Genomic DNA, 20388 nt, shown 5'->3' on the forward strand with positions numbered 1-20388 from the left:
CTGCAATATTAACTGTTTCCTGTTTTCATTTTGGGTGTTTAATACTGGCTATTGTTGTAGTCATGAGTCCATGGACTGAAGAGATTCTTCAACCATTACAACTTTTTTCTTAAGTTCAGAAATAAATGGAACAAAGTGTCAACTTTTTATCAATACTTTCTTCTAATGATTTAGTAGCCTATAAAACTGCTTGGAATGAACTTTCAGAAGTTATGTTTTATTTAATAAAAAAAATTAAAAAAAAATCTTCCTTAGCACTGAGTATTCACACTGTCAGAGGAATGGGGAGCCTCTACAGGAAAGGGTCTGCGCATTATCCAACCACCAGAAACAGCAGTGACAGATCTCTAGGAGACAGGACCTTAAATTCACCAGGCCTCTCCATACTGTGGTTACTTCACCTTGAAAGACACGGAGAATGCTAAACCAAGAATAAAAACTACAGCACTAACTAGATCCTCTATTTTCAATACTGAGAGCCAAATTTTCAGAAGAGCTCAGCACCTATTCAGGGGTCAGCTCCCATTTAGGCACCTAAATATGTGCTAGAATTTCAAAACAACTCAGCGTCAAATGTGGTGATAACTTCTGAAAATCTGGCCAGTTATTTTGATGCCTAAATGGGAGCTGAACTCTTCTGAAAAATGCCATCTTAGCAATCAGTCTACCCTAAATTAAAGCATTAAAAGCTAAAGTAAAATATGTTCCCTGTCTCAACTGTGTTGCATCACTCCCATAAAATGTTCTCAATAATTCAACGGGATACTGGCAATTAGACGCCAGGAATGCAAGATTTGAAAGGCTGCAGACTGGCGACATCAATGGGGCCACCATGATAGATCATCTTAATCCAAGTCAGACAGCCCTACAGGAGCAAATACAGTTAGTACAAAGGGATGCAGGCACGACTGAACAGTTTCTTAATTATTTTTAATAAAAGTTTTAAAGAAAAAATAATTGAACTGTTGCGACAGGAAATTGTTTATTCTCCAATTATATAAATTTAATTACATCCTACATGAAATTACACTATGGTAATTAGCATCTTGTGGTCCCCTGCCTTGCTAAAACTGCACCATAAATTCCTCAAAGCTGCATATACAGATGGTTAAATTTCAGAACCAACAGTCTCAGCTTTGAACTTAAGTCAGAATGTTCCAGTTATCCTGTGGAAGAAAAGCCTCAAGAATTCTTCCATTTCTTTAGACAAGGTGGTTCTACTGTTAGACAAGATCATATTTCTCAGAAAGGTTTAAAAGCATGCTAAGTTGTATAAATAGGTTGTATTTTACAGAATGTTTTGTATTCATGCTACCCTTTATTGTAGAAATTTATTAGCAAGTAAACTGTATGTAATCTCTGTTTGCGTATGCAGAATCTGTAAGTATTGTCAAAAATAAACAGTGTGCTAGAAGCAGCTTGTTATCTTCTAGGGATAATTGTTACAGAGGTCTGTGTTAACTTCAAAATATGTAGAAAATTAGATAAGAAAAGGGATGAAAGGTTTGTGGTAATACTGTAAAATCACTCTCTATTGTAAACAAGCGAGGTACAAATATGGACAAAACTGAGTTAACAGTGAAGATGTAAGCTGCATGCCTGTTCTCCAGATTGGGTAAAGTATTAACCCTTTCTGTATTGTGCTGATTTATCCATCTGATTGAGAGTCATCAGAATTGAACCCATCAGTACTGCTAAGGATCCTGTGGTATTTAGAATCGCTGAAGGACCAAATACATTAAACCACGTGCATGAAAGAGAAAGTGGGAGGTGATGCATTTACAAGGTGGTGGTTTGCACATGTGATGGAGAAATTTCACCTTTGTCTTCGGGAATATGGCAGATTACTAATTCCCCTGAAGTCTACATCTATACTTAAAACGCTACAATGGTGCAACTCCCATCTGTGTAGATAATCCACCTCCCCAAGAGGCAGTAGCTAGGTCAACAGAAAAATTCTTCCGTCGACGTAGCACTGTCAATGCCGGGGGTTAGGTTGGTATAGCTATGTCTTCCAGGGCTGTAGATTTTTCACACCCTTGAGAATCGTACCTATACAAATGTAAATTCCTAGTGTTGACCTGGTCTCAGAGTCATGAGGAGCCCACAACACATTCAGAACACTTGTAGCTCTTTGTGAGCACAAAAGGAGCCATATACCAGTAAGAATAAGAGTATTAAACCAAGTTTACAACAGGAGATGATAGTGTGTGCACGCATGCTGGAGGGAAGATACAGTACTTGAGTAAGAGCTCACCAGAACTTTTCAGAGGTTTCCAAAGTCCATCAGATCATTTGCACACTAGATAAACACACAATACCTGAGGGGCAATTCACATCTGACTTTCTAAACTCTCTTATCTCAGAAATTACTTCTGATTTTCCCCAAAATTTGGCTAACAAAAAAAAGCACACACATATGCCAGGCAGAAATTTGAAACTGAAAGACCATTTCATAGAGTGGGGGGGGCCTATTTCAGGCATATATAGAAGGCTGTCTACAATCTTAAATGTGAATAATCTCTTCCAGTAGTCCCTATACTGCCATGGCGTATACACTGGAGCTCCCCATACTGCCCTTATCCATGAGTATTCTGTGTTAGGCTAAGCTGGAAGCACTCTTGTGATCAGTCGTATGCTCCTCACTCAGCCAAAGTCCTTAAGACAAGGCTATAGTGATGATCAGTGTCATGAAGTGCTGCTATCAGACAAACAGGTTATAGGGCTACATTCATTCACGATTCAATTGGAATCCCATTTGGCAAAAGCAATTTTCAAGTCTTGCATACATGTAAGCCACTGCTATAGTAAAATACAATGGAGCGCTCTTACCCTTAAAGATGCCTCCCTCCCCCCCGTTTCAGGGTTGAGACACGTTGGCAAGGCAGTATGGGGAATTTTGTACCGTTGCTGCCCAGTATTTGTTTTGTTAATTAAAAGAATTGAGTGTCCAAAAGTGTCAATTTGGAACTAAATCCACTAAAATTAAAGAAAAAAATGGTATCCCACGACAAAAACATTTGATGTGACAATTAGCACAGCTGATTTGGAGAAATTTGAATATATGCTTCTTTACTTATACAGTATTTAGAAATCAAAAGTTATAATTATTGTGTCCTATAATGAACCTATAGTGGTTAGTAGATCTCGAGTTAGCAGATGCTGGGTGTATTAACCTACAGCTTGAGCACTGACACACATTTGTAACCCCAGGTTAAGAACTGTTGAACTCCGAGTCCCAACATGGTTTTATTGCAGTGTAGACATACCCAAGTGTACCACCTTCCCTAGGAATCTTTCTAGGCTCTTACTGACCTGTTAGTTCTCCTCATGGGACTGTTTCTCTCATGTATAGGGTTCTAAACATTTACCATACACCTTCTGAGTCCAGGATGATAGCAAAGATGATGCTTCAGTGAGGTCCTGAAATTCCCACCAGAGCGCACTTCCTGAATTCATGGGAGGGGAGCAGAGACTGTGCTAAACTTGCCATTCAAGTGCTTCCAACAAATAACCCTGATTTGAGTCATGCACTGCAGGCAAGAGCCGTGCAAACTTTCTCACACAGCAATGGTATGATGCACTTCAATCTAGTCCTGAAACATTCCTGCAAGATGCATGACCCAGCTACAGCAACAGTCTGGTCACAGTGTTACCTTGCCACATCATTCTGTGATATTTATCAAAAATCCTGAAGTTTCTAAGACCATTCTATGACACTATTGCAGTTGGCAAATACAAAACAAAGTAATATAGTCAGGAAAACAACTAACAACTTGTGGAACTCCTTACCTGAGGAGGTTGTGAAGGCTAGGACTATAACAATGTTTAAAAGGGAACTGGATAAATTCATGGTGGCTAAGTCCATAAATGGCTATTAGCCAGGATGGGTAAAGAATGGTGTCCCTAGCCTCTGTTCGGCAGAGGATGGAGATGGATGGCAGGAGAGAGATCACTTGATCATTGCCTGTTAGGTTCACTCCCTCTGGGGCACCTGGCATTGGCCACTGTCGGTAGACAGATACTGGGCTAGATGGAACTTTGGTCTCACCCGGTACGGCCATTCTTATGTTACAGAGGAGACAAGAGGAATGTCATGCCTAGAGTACGATTTTTACATTTCTCACTTTCTCCTTCCAACTCTTCTAGACTGCTCTTTGGCAGTGTGCAAGTCATACTGATTTATGTGGTGGGTTTGTAATCTGCGCAAATGGAGACTAGGAAGAATCTAGGATAATTGACATTTGTGACTTAATATGTGATTTCAGTCCAGGTCCATCTCAGCACGTAGAAAAATTTGCTCAGTTCTCCCAACCAGGTCAGCATTCAGATGAGATACTTACATGGAATAATTAAATCCTGAGAGACCCAGAGAAAGTGACACTCCTCATAGGCGCCAATTCCGTGGGTGCTCCGGGGCTGGAGTACCCACGGGGAAAATTTAGCAGATGCTCCACACCCACCGGCAGCCAAGCTCCCCCATCCACGCCTCCTTCTCCCCCCCTGTCTTCCCCTGAGCCCGCCGCATCCCTGCTCCTTCCCCTCCTTCCCAGCGCGTCCCGTTCCCCCCATGCACACCACCTAACAGCTGTTTGGCGGTGCTTAGGACTTTCCGGGAGGGAGGGGGAGGAGTGGGGATGCGGCGTGCTTAGGGGAGGAAGTGGAGAAGAGGCAAGGCAGAGGTGGGGACTTGGGGGAAGCGGCTGGAATGGGTGAAGGGCTGGAATGGGGGTGGAGCATGGGCGGGGCAGGGACGGGGCAAGGGCATGGCTGAGGGGGGCAGTCGAGCACCCACCGGGCAGAGGGGAAGTCGGCACCTATGCACTCCATCTGATTTAATACTGAACCAGCACCCAACAGGGTCCTAGGGGGCATTGGGTGCTGCAAACGCCATCCTTTAGCTGAAACTTAATAGACAGAACTTGGCCATATATGGAAAATAAGGTTCCCATGACACCTTTGGGGGCATCTTGCAAAGAAGCCTTCAGGAGCTCAGTATGGGAATCAAAAAGCTCCATTGCTATCTAGTTTGCAGCAAGGGGCAAATTGATGGGAAAATATCTGAAACAGAACATATACTGGGCTTAACACAATAGCGATTGTCCCAGTGCAGAAGACATTGAGGAGCAAAGCGTAAATGATGGAAGTCCTATTATTTAGTAATTAGCAGATTTACCTAAAGATAAGGAATGGAAATGTGAGGAAAGTGATGGAGAATCATCCAGTTTTCCTAGCAGCGTAAAAAAGAGCGCAATGATGAAGAATGTGGCTCACGTGAAAAGGAGCGCAATGACAGAGAAAAATCTTGTTTACATGAAAAAGAGAAGCAATAGAGAAGAATCAGCCTTGCATGATGACAGAAACAGCAGTGAGAAAAATTGCATGCCACAAATCGATACATCAGATCCTGCTTTATGGCCGTCCATAAAACTCTGCTGATATTGATCATACAATTTTGAACTAACTTCAAATTTCTGACCTCAATTGTGCTTTGGCACGATATCCTGTTCCAAGTAAATGTTGTAAGCAAGGCATTACAAACTCAGTCGATAGACATCACGACTGCTACCACTTTTGATGAGAAGCTGCCTTGATTTCGTTATGGCCTCCAGAGGCAACAGTTTTGAAGATCCAGCACTACTGCCAAAGAAATGGCAGAAAACTTAGGAGCTGAGCCTGTCTTCAAGGAAACTCATTCATTGGAAGAGGAGAGAGTTTGGTTGTAAGGGCAGAGATAAGGTGATGGGAAGCTTGGAAGAAAAATTAAAGACGGAGGTTTTTTGCTTGCTCATTGACCCTGCTCGATTGTCCATCGAAGAAAGGTTCGGACAAATGAAGCACCACAAAAAGACCTGGGGGTGGGGAGGGAGAATGATGGGGATTGTATGACCTCAGTAAGCACTCTCCACTCCAAGTTCTCCAACTCATTCATGATGCAGAGTTGAAGGATGCTTTTCCTAATGTGTAGATAGCTTGGAGGATTCTGTTCATGCTGATGGTCAGTCAAGTGTGAGTGCAGCTTTTCAAAGCTGAAGCTCATTAAAAACACATCTTCGATTGACAATGCCTGATGAGAGACTGACATAGTCTACTATTTTATCTCTTGGAAATGCCATTGACCAGTCTTTGGATCTCTCTGATGTTGTGCTTCAGTTCGCAAGGGCAAAGGTGAGAAAAGCAACCTTTTGAACTAAAGGACTATACTTAACATTCTAAGGCTGTCACTTACTGTAACACTATTACTGGTCCACCCAATGTTGATACACAGTTCAATTTCTTGATACTAGTACATTTCAGTTATTCTTAAAATTAAAAAGAATCTATAAGCCTAGAGGAACTACTTTTTCTATTTGCTTATATATGGCATGAATAAATACAGATTTACAGATCCCAGTATGCGAATTTATTCTTATATGACGGAGATAAAGCATTCATGCAAATTGTGCATCAAAGTCATGAAATGGGCTACGAATGCAATACAAATAAGGTATTCAAACATTTACTAATAGAGGGGAGGGCGCCGAAGATGCTCCTCACCTGGGCGCTATTTGATCTAGGGCCAGCCCTGTGTGCATGTAATGTGCAAAGTACTGATCACATCAACTGCTTCAAGGCCTATCCCAGCATAACAGTGAGTTCTTAACACCAGATAACTAAATAGCTGACTACACATTAAATTTAAAGTTTTATCATTTAATTTGTAGGAAAGGATTAAGGTGGTAGAACTACTGGATATAAAAAAAATGATACTAATATGACTTTTAGATTTTTGTAAGTAGTTTTGATATTTAGGAAGGCAGGAAGTTGTAGAAATAATGGGAAGAGAGAAGAAAGCTAGTGTGTAATATATGAGATAAAGACAATATACATACTGCCCCTCAAACTAGGATTATTCAAGATTTTCCTTTAGAATGTACAAAGCATGTTTATGACTTACCTTGCACTTCTGTGAGACCATTTTCTGTCATTGCCTAACAATTTGCAACACTGATAATTCTCACAATATTTTCATGAGTCTCATAATATTTGGTGTTTCTTAAAGCCCCCACTCCTGGAGTCATGTGGTTAGATGAAAATCTCAATTTATTAAAAAAAAGTTTCTAGTCCTCCTGGTTGTGGGGAAAACTTGAAAATGGGACTCCCCCACAGGCTCAAAAACACAAAAAGCAGATAAAAAGAAATTTACCATTTAAGAACAAAATCATTTTTCACCCAAACTCATGAGTCCTGAATGTTTACAGTTGACAGCTCTGAACTACTGAATGTGTTTGTTACAAGGCTTTAAGGCATCAGTAGCTTGTGGGAATAGATTTATAAAGCTAGGGGGTTATTAGAAGATGAAGGCCGGGGTGTTTTTTAATGCTACAGGTAACGTGTTCTGAGTTTGTCAGTTTGGGTGAGGCTGCGGCTACCACTACCACGCAGCTGGGGCTAGTGATCCCAATCGACAATCCTGCCTCTCCCCGCATTTGTGGGAACAAAATGCAAGAAGCTTGGGGGCACTTCCTCCCAACCCCTCCCTTTGCAGGCTCTGCCTACCGCCCTCGAGCCCAGCCGGGACCCGGCGGCACTCACCTCTCCTCGCAGCCCGCGCAGCCGATCACCGCGGACACCCCCTTACAGAAGAGCTGCTCTGCCATGCTGCCGGGAGCCCGCGCATCCCCGCGCCCCTACATAGCCCTGGCGCTGCCGTCACCGGACGCATTAGCTCCCTGCCTGCACCTGGGGCCGCGCGGGGATCCCCCGCCGCCGCTCCCTGCTGGGCTCGCTTCTCCCTCCCGCCCGCCGGGCGGCTCCCCGGAGCTTTGGCGCCGGCTTCCCGCCGCTGGGGAGACCGCGCCGGGCGGAGCCGCGGAAGGGGGACGCGCCCTCGTTGCTCTATGCCTGGGCAGTGGGGTTGCCTAAGGCCGCAGGAGCCCTTGCGGTGCCCGGTGTGTGTTAATCCCTGGATCTGCCTTAGCAGCAAGCGGCCAAAGAGCAGCGCCAGCCTTGCCAGCGGGGGTCTGTTGGTTCCTGCGCCTGCAGGTTCACCGAGGGCGAGAAAGTCCAGCTTGTCTCTGCAGGCGGGAGGGTTAGGAACGATTGAAAATGAAAAGTGAGGGTCTCACGTCATGGGGGAGATGCCACCTCCTAGCAATGCCCATATTAACTTTCGCTTAATAGCAACATTATGCCCGGCACTGATCCCATCCCATTGACTTAAATGTGAATGGGACTCGGATGTTAGCAACAGACATGCTACTTCCTGCTTAGTAACAACTTTTCTGAAAGAAAGGCTCTGGCTGCAGGCAGGTTGGCAGGGAGGGAAGTGCTAGGAATGCCGAGGCCAAATGTCAGGGAAGGGCGCGGTCTCTAGACCGCAGGGAGAGGTACCATCCATCTCCACAGGCCTCCAGCAGCCACTCTCCCTGAGGAGAGCCCCTGAATCAGGGCTGCAGCCCCTCAGCCCACTGTTCCCTTGGCTGCAGCCTCCCTTCCCAGCCCACAACACCTGGACTCTGGCAGAGGCTCCCCCATTGGGTGGTAATATGGGTGCTCCAGTCACATACCACGTGTGGGGAACATGGGTCACAGGCAGGTTTGTAGTCTGCATCCACTGAAGGCATATCCCAGCACTTTCTTCCTTGATTGAAGCCTCACTTATTTTATGCATTGTTGTTGTAGCTTGTCTCTTTCACCAACAGAAACAGGTCACGACTACCTCATCCACCTTGTCTTTCACTTATGGGCAACTCTTGGATAAGAGTTTTTCTGGGAGCCAAGAGGTTGCTAATAATCAGAATCCTTCAAGGAAAAATGCCAAGTAGTATGAGTAAGGCCCTGGGGACAGCTGTTGCAGCTGCAAAAGTCATGGAGGGCCCAGAAAGTCACAGAATCTGTGACTTCTGTGAAAGACTCACAGACTTAATTATGAGCTCGCAACAGTGAATACTGCCCACAATTACACTGGGGTAAATCTAGAGCAACTCTAAGGTAAAAGCAGAATCCTGTCTAATTTTGGCCCCAATTGCAGTACGAGTATAGAGAATGACTGACTACATTTCCAGGCCCTTATGCATCTCAGAACATGAGCGCTACACCAAACACATAAAGAACAAGTGTAGTCACTTTGTTTGCACCAAAAAATCCAGATCGTTTTGTAAACTGGAATAGCAGCAGCACAAAAATGTATGTTTGACATGTAGGTCAGCGCTACACACTTACTGAAGAATGTAAAAATATATACCCTTGATACTACAAGCAACCATGGGAGTCTCAGCTGCCAAGAATTGGGACAGATTAACTTTATTATTGCTACTTGGAAAAGCTGTAAACAGTAGCAGAGGCAGGCACAGGAGTTATTCACTAGCTTGGAGGAGGACCTAAAAAAATAGACAGTCCAGGGGAGTAGAATAGCAATACATCTCTCACCTCTCACACCAGTCAGGAAGCACTGGATGAGGCGAAAAAGACAGAAAGCTCCTAGCAGCTAGAAAGGGTAAACTTCACCTTTATAAAACACTTGCTATCCACTGCTGATGTGATAGATACAGGACCCAGGAAGGGACCAAAATCCCAGCACTTTTCCCATTACCAATAGCTGATAGATGGGGAATTGTGCACCTGACTTGTGTGTTACCAATGGATCTGGCCCAAATCTAATAGGTTTAGTCCCTCAATCCAGATGGTGAGTGGTAAATTTTTTAAGTCTTCATAAAATGAATAAATATATAAAACCCCTAAGGTCCTGTTACCTAGCATTTGTTATAAGATCAGCAAGGTGATCCCAGTTTTATTAGTACATCCCATATATGATTTTATTTACTGTACTTTATAACAACATGTAAGAGGATAATTGTATTATCTGAGTCTTTAAACCTGAAAATAAATTAATTTAAAATACTCTTTTTAGCAAAAGCCATAAAGGTATAAGCAACAAAAATATGTTTGCTGAAAACTGGCATTCCACAATTGTTGTTTACACGAAATCAGTAAATAAAGGAGAGAAACTAAAATAATATTGATATATTCTATAATTTTCCATGCCATAAAGTATTAATTAAATACAATCCGCCTTTTCTCCCTTTCTAATGTCATGCAGTAACTTCTGTATCCCTTTTATTTTCCCTGTATCATTTTAGTGGCATGATCTATTCTATGGTACCCATGAGTGATGCAAATGAGTAGTCATAGGACTATTCATATGGTTAATGTTGAGCATGTTGGTAAGTGTTTACAGGATCAGGGTCTTAGAGTTTAATAAGTTGTATTATTTTCACACCATATTATTGATCTGAGGTATTTTACATAATATTTGGGGGCAATGAATCTCACCTTATCTTTTCCAGTATAACTAATGTAGAAAAATAATTTAATATTGTAAAATCATATTTTCAAAATTCTTCTTATAAATACAATAAAAATATTATTTTAGTTACCTCTTTAAGTAATATTTCTGATACTCTTCTTTGCTCACCATGTAGTGTTGGTGAACTTTAACCAGAAACTGGTCTTTATCTCACCGGCTATAGCAGAGCTATCACTCTTCTGTAACATGTCATCCTCATGATGTTACTACTCTTTATTACATGTTTCTGCCACATTCACACTTACACAGTTTAGGATGATTTTAATTAAATGGCTTCAAGTTTCAATTAGTATTTTTAGATTAAAAGTTGATTTAATAAATGAAAAATATTCATATGCAAAACTAAATCATTCTATAGTATTTACACTTACAGAATTATGTATAACAGATTACAAAACAAGCAAAACAAATATCATAACCAGCAAAATCATCATACTTATAGAACTAAGGCATTTGCATTACATACAAAAACAATTCATTGTTATACCAACAAAAATACTGTAATTCAGAACTATCATTATTAGTCAAAGTGCTTGGTTTTTAAATATTTTCATGATGTTTTATTCATTGAAACTTCTTCCCAGAGATTATTTTTCTTTAAAGTCCTATTAAGCCATTGCCAAACTATTATTTTAAAATTGCTTACCGCAAAAATTCCAATCACCTGTGTACTAATATTTGTGATTATTTAAATGCTTGTAATATAATGAAAAAAGCAACAGTATTTTCACAGACTCCATATTGAGTGTCTACTTGCTGGAATTTATTTAAACTGAAAAACCAAAGTAGGACCTTTCTGAACAGCAGAAAGTAAAAACATCACTCGTAAACAATGTATTTAAACCTACCATCAAGAACTATTGAAAACAATTGAATTAGTTATTTGGTCTTTAAAATATAATAGATCACATGCATTTTCTAAAGCATTAACACTTCCACTGTTTGCACAGGAACAAATCTTTTTTCAGCTGAACTGCAACAGAATATAAACCAGATACTGTTTAAGGCCCCTATCCTGCAAACACATACCTGCTTAATTTTATTACTGTAATCCCATTGATTGCAATAGTACTATTCACAGTCATGAAGTACAGCACATGTATAAGTGTTTGCAAGATTGGGCCTTAGCCATGTATAATTTAGTGCTTGTTGCTGTTGACTTGAAAATAAATGTGTTAATTTAAAAAGTGAAATTTCATCTGATGAAAACTATTTAGTCCTTGCAATTTTGTCTGTAGTTATTGAAAGCAAGTATGGTAACAAATAAGAAATTCTGTGATCATTATTTAAGAGCTGCTTATGATCTCCATGATATTAATGTTTTCCATTCACATAGACAAAAATAGAGTTTTTCTGGTATCCCACAGTGTCTTAGAGATTTCTGATCTTCAGAGCTGGATAGTAAATGATACCTTTGTAGTATAGCAAGGCATAGATTCTGTAAAAGGAGAAAAAATATACTATTTAAAATTTCAGTTGTATGATCATCAAGTAAACAGTTATATTTAAACCTTGCCCAGAAACAGCTCGATGTCTGTTTTATTTCAAAGGTGAACTACAACAGCAAATTATTTGTATGTAGTTTTCATAGATTCTACTGGTCTGTTATGCAGAATATCAGTCTAGATTATCATAACTGGCCTTAAAATTGAAACTGCATCTACAAAGGTGAATGTATTTTGTGCCTGTCTGACTTCACAGGATTAGCACTTATGGGTAGAAACAATTTTTAAATATATATTTATTGATTTGCAGTTCACTTTTACAAAAAAAACCCAACAAAACACCATAGTGTTTTTATTAATAATAATTATTATTTATTTAAATATGCACCAAAATAAATGAGTATATATCCAATGCCACGGGCTCCCAGGACAATTTTTAAAGACTACATTAATTTTTAAAAAAAATCTGTCAATTATCCCAGATCAAACCAAATAACCCAGGAACACCACAAATGAATGGACTTCCTCACATATGACATCCCCACCAGTCATGCAAATAGAACACCATCACTACAGACTTGTTTTGTACACATCTCCAGGACCTTTAAAGCCAAATTCTGATCTGATATTTTCTGTTTATTTTCCCTCCATGATGGTACTACTAAGGGAGCAGAGGGGGTGACCCAGTTCTAGAGTATAATTCCAAGTTCAGTGTGGGCCTGTTCTCTAATCAGGGTCTCTTGGCATAATAACAACCATAATTAGGGCCCTACCAAATTCACGACCATGAAAAATGTGTCACAGACCATGAAATGTGGTCTCCCCCCATGAAATCTCATCTTTTGTGTGCTTTTAACCTATATTATATAGATTTCACAGGGGAGACCAGCGTTTCTCAAATTGGGGTTCCTGACACAAAAGGGAGTTGCAGGGCAAATCACAAGGCTATTTTAGGGGGGTTATGGTATTCCCACCCTTACTTCTGCGCTGCTTTCAGATCTGGGCCGCTGGAGAACAGCAGCTGTTAGCCGGGCACCAGCTCTGAAGGCAATGCAATACCATACCATGCCACCCTTACTTCTGCGCTGCTATCTTCAGAGCTGGGTGGCCTGAGAGTGGTGGCCGCTGATTGAGGGCACATCTCTACAGGCAGCAGCGCAGAAGTAAGGGTGGCAATATCATACCATGCCATCCTTATTTCTGCGCTACTGCTGGTGGTGGCTCTGCCTTCAGAGCTGAGCTCCCAGCCAGCAGCCACCCCTCTCCAGATGCCCAGCTCTGAAGGCAGCACTGCTGACAGCAGCAGCACAGAAGTAAGTGTAGCAGTACCGCAACCCCTGCCCTACAATAACCTTTTGACCCCCACACTACTCCTTTATGAGTCAGTACCCCTACAATTACAACACTGTGAAATTTCAAATTTAAATAGCTGAAATCATGAAATTTACTATTGTTAAAACCCTATCACCAAAATGGACCATGAATTTGGTAGGGCCCTAACCATAATGAATTTTGACCCCTCCCTGAAGTTTGTATATGTTTGTTCAGATCCAGGGCTCTGATTCTGGCAACTCTCATCAAAACATATCTGAAAGCTCATCTTATTTTGAAAAAAAGATAAAAGAACTTTCACCCTCCTCCAATAGCATATAGAACTTTTACAGCTTTTAAAATTGCATATTACATGTGCTCTTATATACGATTGTGCTCTTACACGTGTCTTCACTTTTTATAAAGATTCAGGATATTGTTGATCTCTCTGTATAATCCAAGCATATTATTTTGATGTGGCCAGGAAATCTTTATGAAATCTACATTTATATCATAAATAATGGCAGATGTACTAAAAATTTAGTGCATATACCTCTTTCTCTTATGTCTGCAATGTAGGCTTTCATAAATTCTTTCTCAAATTGCTCTCGATCACGTTCACTTTCTACGTTGTCTTCAGTATCGTGATACAAGAATGTTTCAAGAGGATTATCCTTAAGGCTTATAAATCTGTAGAAAAAGAAATATTAACATGAAAGGATAACTTCTTAACATGGGCAGACAAATGTAGTTTGCTATATGTCAAATATTGATTATGTTAAAAAATTTTCCCAATTCTGAAATTACAAACAGTTTGAATTGATTAGCTCTATACATTATATTTACTAACTTGTCTTGTTAGGGTGTATCCTACACATAGTCCATGCATGTGACCAACGGGCCACTCAGTTTAATTAGCCAGTCAACATTACTTAAAAGTGGCAACTCGCAGGCAGAGGGGGAGTTGTGAAGAATTACTATGCTTAAGTAATTGAACAAAAGTGTTTTATGGTCTTTCTATTATGGAGCAAGTAAATATTTTAGGTAACACTCTCTTTACACTCTGTTCTCCCTAATACAATTCAGTACATCCATGCTGCAATATTTTTTTCAGTAGGAACAGAGTTTTAGCATTTTGAGGCATCTGTACATATCACACTTCACAACATCTGACCAGCTATACCATAATTCTACAACAACTCCAGATCAGAACAAAAAACTTCAACATAGACCCCATCCTATCCAGGTTTCACAGCATTCCAGAGTTTAGTCAGAATTCCTTAGTTGATGATGCACAACCTTGGGAGTTACAGTTACTTCCCAACATCCATTACAACAGAGAAGTTCAATCTGCATCCTCTTTTTGTCATGTTTGTAAATATACTAAACCAATACTTTGAAAATGAAAATCACATGCTTGCACAAACGGCTCAATAATTCCATGCACAAAGTATGTATACATAATTCTGAAAATTATGGGGACATCTCTTTAAAGCAACAAAAATAAATTAATCAGTGAAATTTCAACTATCAAAAAGAAAAAATATCACTCCAATTAATCATATGGCATAGTAACACTACCAGGAACTGCTCTATCAGATTCAAATGACTTCAGTTCCTAAATCCTGAGTGTCAAATCAAGATTATCATAGTTACAAATGGGAAAGACTTACGAGTCCATTGTTCTGCATCTATAGGATACAGTCTCTCAACCAAGAATATACACATTATTAAGCTAACACAAACACTGAATGTTGATGAGGCAATAAATTCTCAGTACAAGTACAAAAGCACTCCTCGGTAGCAGGTGAAATATCAGGAACCCTGAGGTACACTTGTACAATTCCCCACTGGACTTCAGTGATTTCATTGCCCTTAAAGAGTGGTTCTCATGTAAATGAGGTCAGAATTTTGCCCCAGGTTTGGTGGAAGTTGCACAGGTAACAACATACCCAGCCCAGCAAGCATGAATGCAGAACGCAATAAAAGGAAAGGAAAAGAGAATTGTAAAACTGTTTTTGAGGACCATTACTGCACTGGGTCACTTACCTTTTTACTTTTGAGCATATTCATTTCTCCCTAACTATAACTTACTTTAAACCTGTGGGTGAGTCACAAACGTCAGTGGGTATCTCGACCAGATCATCACCACTAACCACCAGCAAGCTGAGCTTTGGCATATTGAGCAAAGCTCGTGGAAGATAAGTCAACTTGTTTTTCTGCAGGAGAAATGTCTGCAGTTCACTGAGCCTAAGGAAGCATAAAAGAGAAACGTGGCATAAAAATACAATATATTTTAAAGATCTTTTATTATATATGTGTATCTATTCAAACACCAACTGTTAATGTCTTCCTCTGGGAAAGAAGTATGAAAATATTCACATGAACCATATGCTTTTCCTTATGCTGTTTTTTATTTTCACAGAACACTCCATTGACTTGCATGGTTTGATAAGATAGATGCTAATAATACACCTGTGAGAAGAACTAAAAGTTGTGCCCAAATCAGAAGCTAGAGCAGCAATGTGCACCTTCACGGTGCAGTAAAGGTGTATGCACACGATGCCTTGCCACACAATGTGATGTAAAGTTCTCATGTACCTCATTCTGTCAGAAAGTCATCAAAATATAGGTGGGAACAAAAATATATATGGGAACTACTTGTAAGAGTCATGTGACCAGGATTTGGCCTTTATTTTGTTGCCCAAATTTTAGGTGGGAACAAAATATATAAGGGAACTCTTACAAGTACAACTGAAATCAATATAAAGGACCTAATCTTGTGGTTTAGGGAGTAGGCTCCTTTCATTTGTTTTGTGTCCCCTTATCCTTTCTTCACACAATAGTAATTTGGGGCTGAACATTTGGTCTTGAGAGTGAATGTGGGGGCCAGAACTATAAAACCTGAGGTACTATTGTTTTTCTCATTAACCCCGTATAGGTGTTGGTTCTACTGCTAGAATAGTGATGCAGCTGTATTGCATGAGAGACATTTCCTTTGAGTTCTAGAAGGTGTGGCAAGTGGTGCTTCAGCACATGATTTTGATTGTGAACCTCATGATATTTGGTGTTTCTCTTAAAGGGAAAAGTGATGGAAGGGATAAAATGGAATCTATTTGGCTGAAAATCACTTTAGGGAAGAAAGCTAACTAATACTCCACTGGGATAGTGGATGGGTATGCTACAGCCCCTCAGGATCTGATATGGATAGAGACCTCTTTAATATTTTTAATGAACTAAATACTAAATATATATATAAAGAGTAAAAGTTTCTAGTCCTCATCCTTCCAGAGAAAAGATTGAAGCAAGAGCACTCTAAAATCTCAGAAACCAGAAGGTTAGTAAAAAGAAACAAAAATGTATATATTTAAATATTCATTATTTTTAATCCAATCTCTTGATTTGGAGGGGCCTAGCTGAGAGTTTTAATATTTGGAGTTAGCAATGCTAGGTTATCAGCTGGATGAAACCTTGTGATGAGTTGGGTTAAAACCCCATTGATGTCGATAGGCGTGAACTCACCCTTCAGTTATCATAACTGTAAACATATGTCCCATCTGAGACCAAAGGTGTGTATGAACTCACTCAGGAGCTTATGGGCTGAGTACTGCTTTGGGTAGGGAGGGGTGTATGACAAACACATACTGAGGTCACAGGCAAGAACAGAGAGAAAGAAGCAAAAGAAATGAAGCAAGAAAGCCAAGCAGTAGCCCAGGAGCCCAGTGTGACCTGGAAAAAGCGAGAGTGAAACCAGATATTATAGGGATAACGGAAACATGGTGGAAGAGTCGTCATGGCTAGATTACAGATATTGAAGGGTATTTGCTGTTCAGGAAAGAAAAAAGGGTAAAGATAGTAGAGTAGCATTGTATATTAATGATGAGGTATACTGTAAAGAAATTAGAAGTGATGGAATGGATAAAATGGAATCTATTTGGCTGAAAATCACTTTAGGGAAGAAAGCTAACTAATACTCCACTGCGATAGTGGATGGGGTATGCTACAGCCCCTCAGGATATGGATAGAGACCTCTTTAATATTTTTAATGAACTAAATACTACTTGGAATTGTGTGATTACAGGAGACTTTAATTTCTTAGATATCCACTGGAGGACAAGTGCTACTAATAATGGTAGGGCCCAGATATTCCTGGATGTGATAGCTGACAGATTTCTTCCATCAAAGTCACCGAACCAACAACAGGTGATGCCATTTTATATTTAGTATTAGTTAGTACCAAGGACCTTACAGAAGAAGAATTACAGAAGAATTGGTTGTAGAGGAGAATCTTGATTCATGTGATCATGAGCTAATTCAGTTTAAACTAAATGGAAGGATAAAAATAGGTATGTAACTAGGATCCTTGATTTCAAAAGGACAAACTTAAAAACTTATGGCAGGTATATAGGGAAGTGGACTGAACTGAAGAACAAAAGGATCTGAATGAGGAAGAGGCTTGTAATTCCTTTAAGTCAAAGTTGCATAAGCTATCTGGAGCCAGCATCCCAAGCAAGGCGGGAGGGAAATTGTAGGGAAGGGTTGCAGACCGAACTAGATGAACAAGCATCTCAAACAGGTTATTAAGAGAAAGCAGAAATCCTAAAAGGAATGGAAGATGGTATAGATCAACAAGGAATGCTACCTCTTGGAGATCAGAAGATGTAGGGGGAAAAAGTGAGAACTGCCAAAAGCGAAGCAGAGTTGCACCTTGCAAAAGGAAATTAAAAACAATTAAACCCAAGGTTCTTTAACCATATAAGTAAAAAGAAAACAAGAAAAGAAGAAGTGGGACTGCTAAGCTCTGAGGATGGGGTGGAGATCAAAGATAATATAGGCAAGGCCCAACACCTAAATGAATATTTTGCCTCAGCTTTTAATAAGGGTAATGAGGAGCTTTGGGGTACTGCTAGGGTAGCTAATAGAAATGAGGATGTGAAAGTAGAAAATACCACATCCGAGGTGGAAGTCAAACTCAAACAGCTTACTGGCCAAATTGGGGAGCCAAATAATCTCCATCCAAGAATATTACAGGAACTGGGGCATGAAATTGCAAGCCCAATAGCAAGGATTTGTAATGATTTTGTTGCGAGAAGGATGGAAATTTAAAATTCATACAGATTAGTTTGCTTCCCTACTGATGTTTACCAAGCTCTATGAGTCACATTAAGCATGCTTTGGCTTGACCTTTCTCCCCACCTCGTATTCCTTTCTGTGTAGCTGCACAGTTGCTGCCCCTTCAGTTGCAAGTTTGCTGCTTCTGTCTCCACACAGAACATTATGTTGCTCAGGAATAAAACAGGAAGAGCAACTAGCTAACCACAAAACAGGGAAACTGACTACACACCATGTGGTCAACACACTAGAAAATTGAGGAAAATATATTTTGTTCTCCAATATCTTTCTGTAATGTAAATGGTAGGCTTTACTTGTAAAATACTAGATACATTTGCAGCTGGAAATGGAGTTTTCCGGTGATGGTGTCCCTTTCAAACAATAATTGGTAAATTAAAATTTGCTGGTTACTGTCATGTTACATTCTAAACAAATTTTCTAGTTCATGAGCCTATTTTTGAAATGTAAGGAACTACCTGTCTATATCTTGTGGGAGATCTTTCAGTTTGTTGTTGCTAATATCCAGCCAGTGCAAACTTGACATCCGCAGTATACAAATTGGAATAGTAGGGAACTTGTTTGCTGACACATCCACAAACGTGACTTGTTTCAAGTTACTTAGCTGGAAAGAAACAATGCAGGATTTTAAGTACATTTTACAGAATATTTTATAAGCAAATCATTACACCCTTCAAATAAATATTATTGCTTCTCCAGATCACTTTGAGCACTGAGGATTGCATAATGTTTCTGATTTGTACTCAGCTTTATGCCACACACATCACAGCCATCATTCTTCAGGTAGAGGGATACCAGACATAACTCCCTCCAGAACTTTTCAACACCTCTAAATTCACCAAAGAAACCTAAAAAATGACATGAACTAGTATTTCCCTTTTTAAAAAGACTGGAGTCTGGGAAAACAGCAACTGGGACAAAATACTGACCCTGGTCTTTCCCCAAAATAGTACAGAAAACTAACACCAGTAAATAAAACTGTTTTGCTAACTAATAGACTTAGGCCTTGTCTACACTACAAGACTATTTCGAATCAACTTAGTTCGAATTTGTGGATTCGACCTTATGAAGTCGAATTTGTGTATCCATACTAAATACACTAATTCGAATTTCTGAGTCCACATTCACGGGGCCAGCGTCGACTTTGGAAGCGGTGCACTGTGGGAAGCTATCCCACAGTTCCCGCACTCCCCGCTGCCCATTGGAATGCTGGGTAGAGCTCGCAATGCCTGCTGGGGGAAAAATGTGTCGAGGGTGGTTTTGGGTAACTGTCATCATTCAACCGTCACTCACAAACGCCCTCCCTCCCTGAAAGCGCCGGCGGGAAATCTGTTCGCGCACTTTTCTGGTCGGTTACAGCACGGACGCCACAGCACTGCGAGCATGGAGCCCGCTGCGATCATCGCTGCACTTATGGCCGTTGTCAACTCCTCGCACCTTATCGTCCACCTGTGCAACAGTCAGCTACTGAGAAATCGGGCGAGGAGGCTCCGGCAGCGCGGTGAGGAGAGTGGCGCAGACCTCTCAGAAAGCAGGGTACGCCGGGCAGTGGAGATCATGGTGGCAATGGGTCAAGTTCATGGTGTGGAACGGCGATTCTGGGCCCGGGAAACAAGCACGGACTGGTGGGACCGCATAGTGCTGCAGGTCTGGGATGACACAGAGTGGCTGCGAAACTTCAGGATGCGTAAGGGCACTTTCCTTGAACTCTGTGACTTGCTGGCCCCTGCCCTGAAGCGCCAGGACACCCGGATGCGAGCAGCCCTGAGTGTGCAGAAGCGAGTGGCCATAGCCCTCTGGAAACTTGCCACGCCAGACAGCTACCGGTCAGTAGCGAACCACTTTGGCGTGGGCAAATCTACCGTGGGGGTTGCTGTGATGCAAGTAGCCCACGCAATCGTTGAGCAACTGCTCTCAAAGGTAGTGAACCTGGGAAACGTTCAGGTCATCATAGACGGCTTCGCCGCGATGGGATTCCCAAACTGCGGTGGGGCTATAGATGGGACTCACATCCCTATCCTGGCACCGGCCCACCAGGCCAGCGAGTACATTAACCGAAAGGGCTACTTTTCCATGGTGCTGCAAGGACTAGTGGACCATAGGGGACGTTTTACCAACATCAACGTCGGGTGGCCGGGCAAGGTTCATGACGCG

The 20388-nt window shown here is 40.9% G+C and overlaps 2 protein-coding genes across 5 annotated transcripts in view; both read right to left on the reverse strand.

The window, feature by feature from the left end:
* Positions 1–7972, reverse strand: part of LOC123372191 (spindle assembly abnormal protein 6 homolog) — a 41231-nt gene extending 33259 nt beyond the window's left edge. For 2 of the 4 annotated variants that reach the window (XM_045020176.1, XM_045020173.1), the window contains exon 1: positions 7576–7971. In XM_045020176.1, coding sequence (XP_044876111.1) covers positions 7576–7640 — 65 coding nt within the window. In that variant the 5' untranslated portion in view covers positions 7641–7971. Of the gene's footprint in view, positions 1–3315; positions 3348–7575 lie in introns of those variants that run through there. The other 2 variants (XM_045020175.1, XM_045020174.1) reach the window with 2 other exon arrangements.
* Positions 7973–10885: 2913 nt separating this feature from the next.
* LRRC2 (leucine rich repeat containing 2) overlaps positions 10886–20388 on the reverse strand; it is an 86916-nt gene continuing 77413 nt past the window's right edge. Inside the window, exons 5-8 of the mRNA XM_045020345.1 lie at positions 18693–18838; positions 15199–15354; positions 13658–13794; positions 10886–11786 (exon numbers count right to left, since the gene is read on the reverse strand). Coding sequence (XP_044876280.1) covers positions 11737–11786; positions 13658–13794; positions 15199–15354; positions 18693–18838 — 489 coding nt within the window. The 3' untranslated portion in view covers positions 10886–11736. The remainder of the gene's footprint in view (positions 11787–13657; positions 13795–15198; positions 15355–18692; positions 18839–20388) is intronic.

Source organism: Mauremys mutica, chromosome 6 (assembly GCF_020497125.1).
Source record: "Mauremys mutica isolate MM-2020 ecotype Southern chromosome 6, ASM2049712v1, whole genome shotgun sequence".
NCBI classification, from domain to species: domain Eukaryota; kingdom Metazoa; phylum Chordata; order Testudines; family Geoemydidae; genus Mauremys; species Mauremys mutica.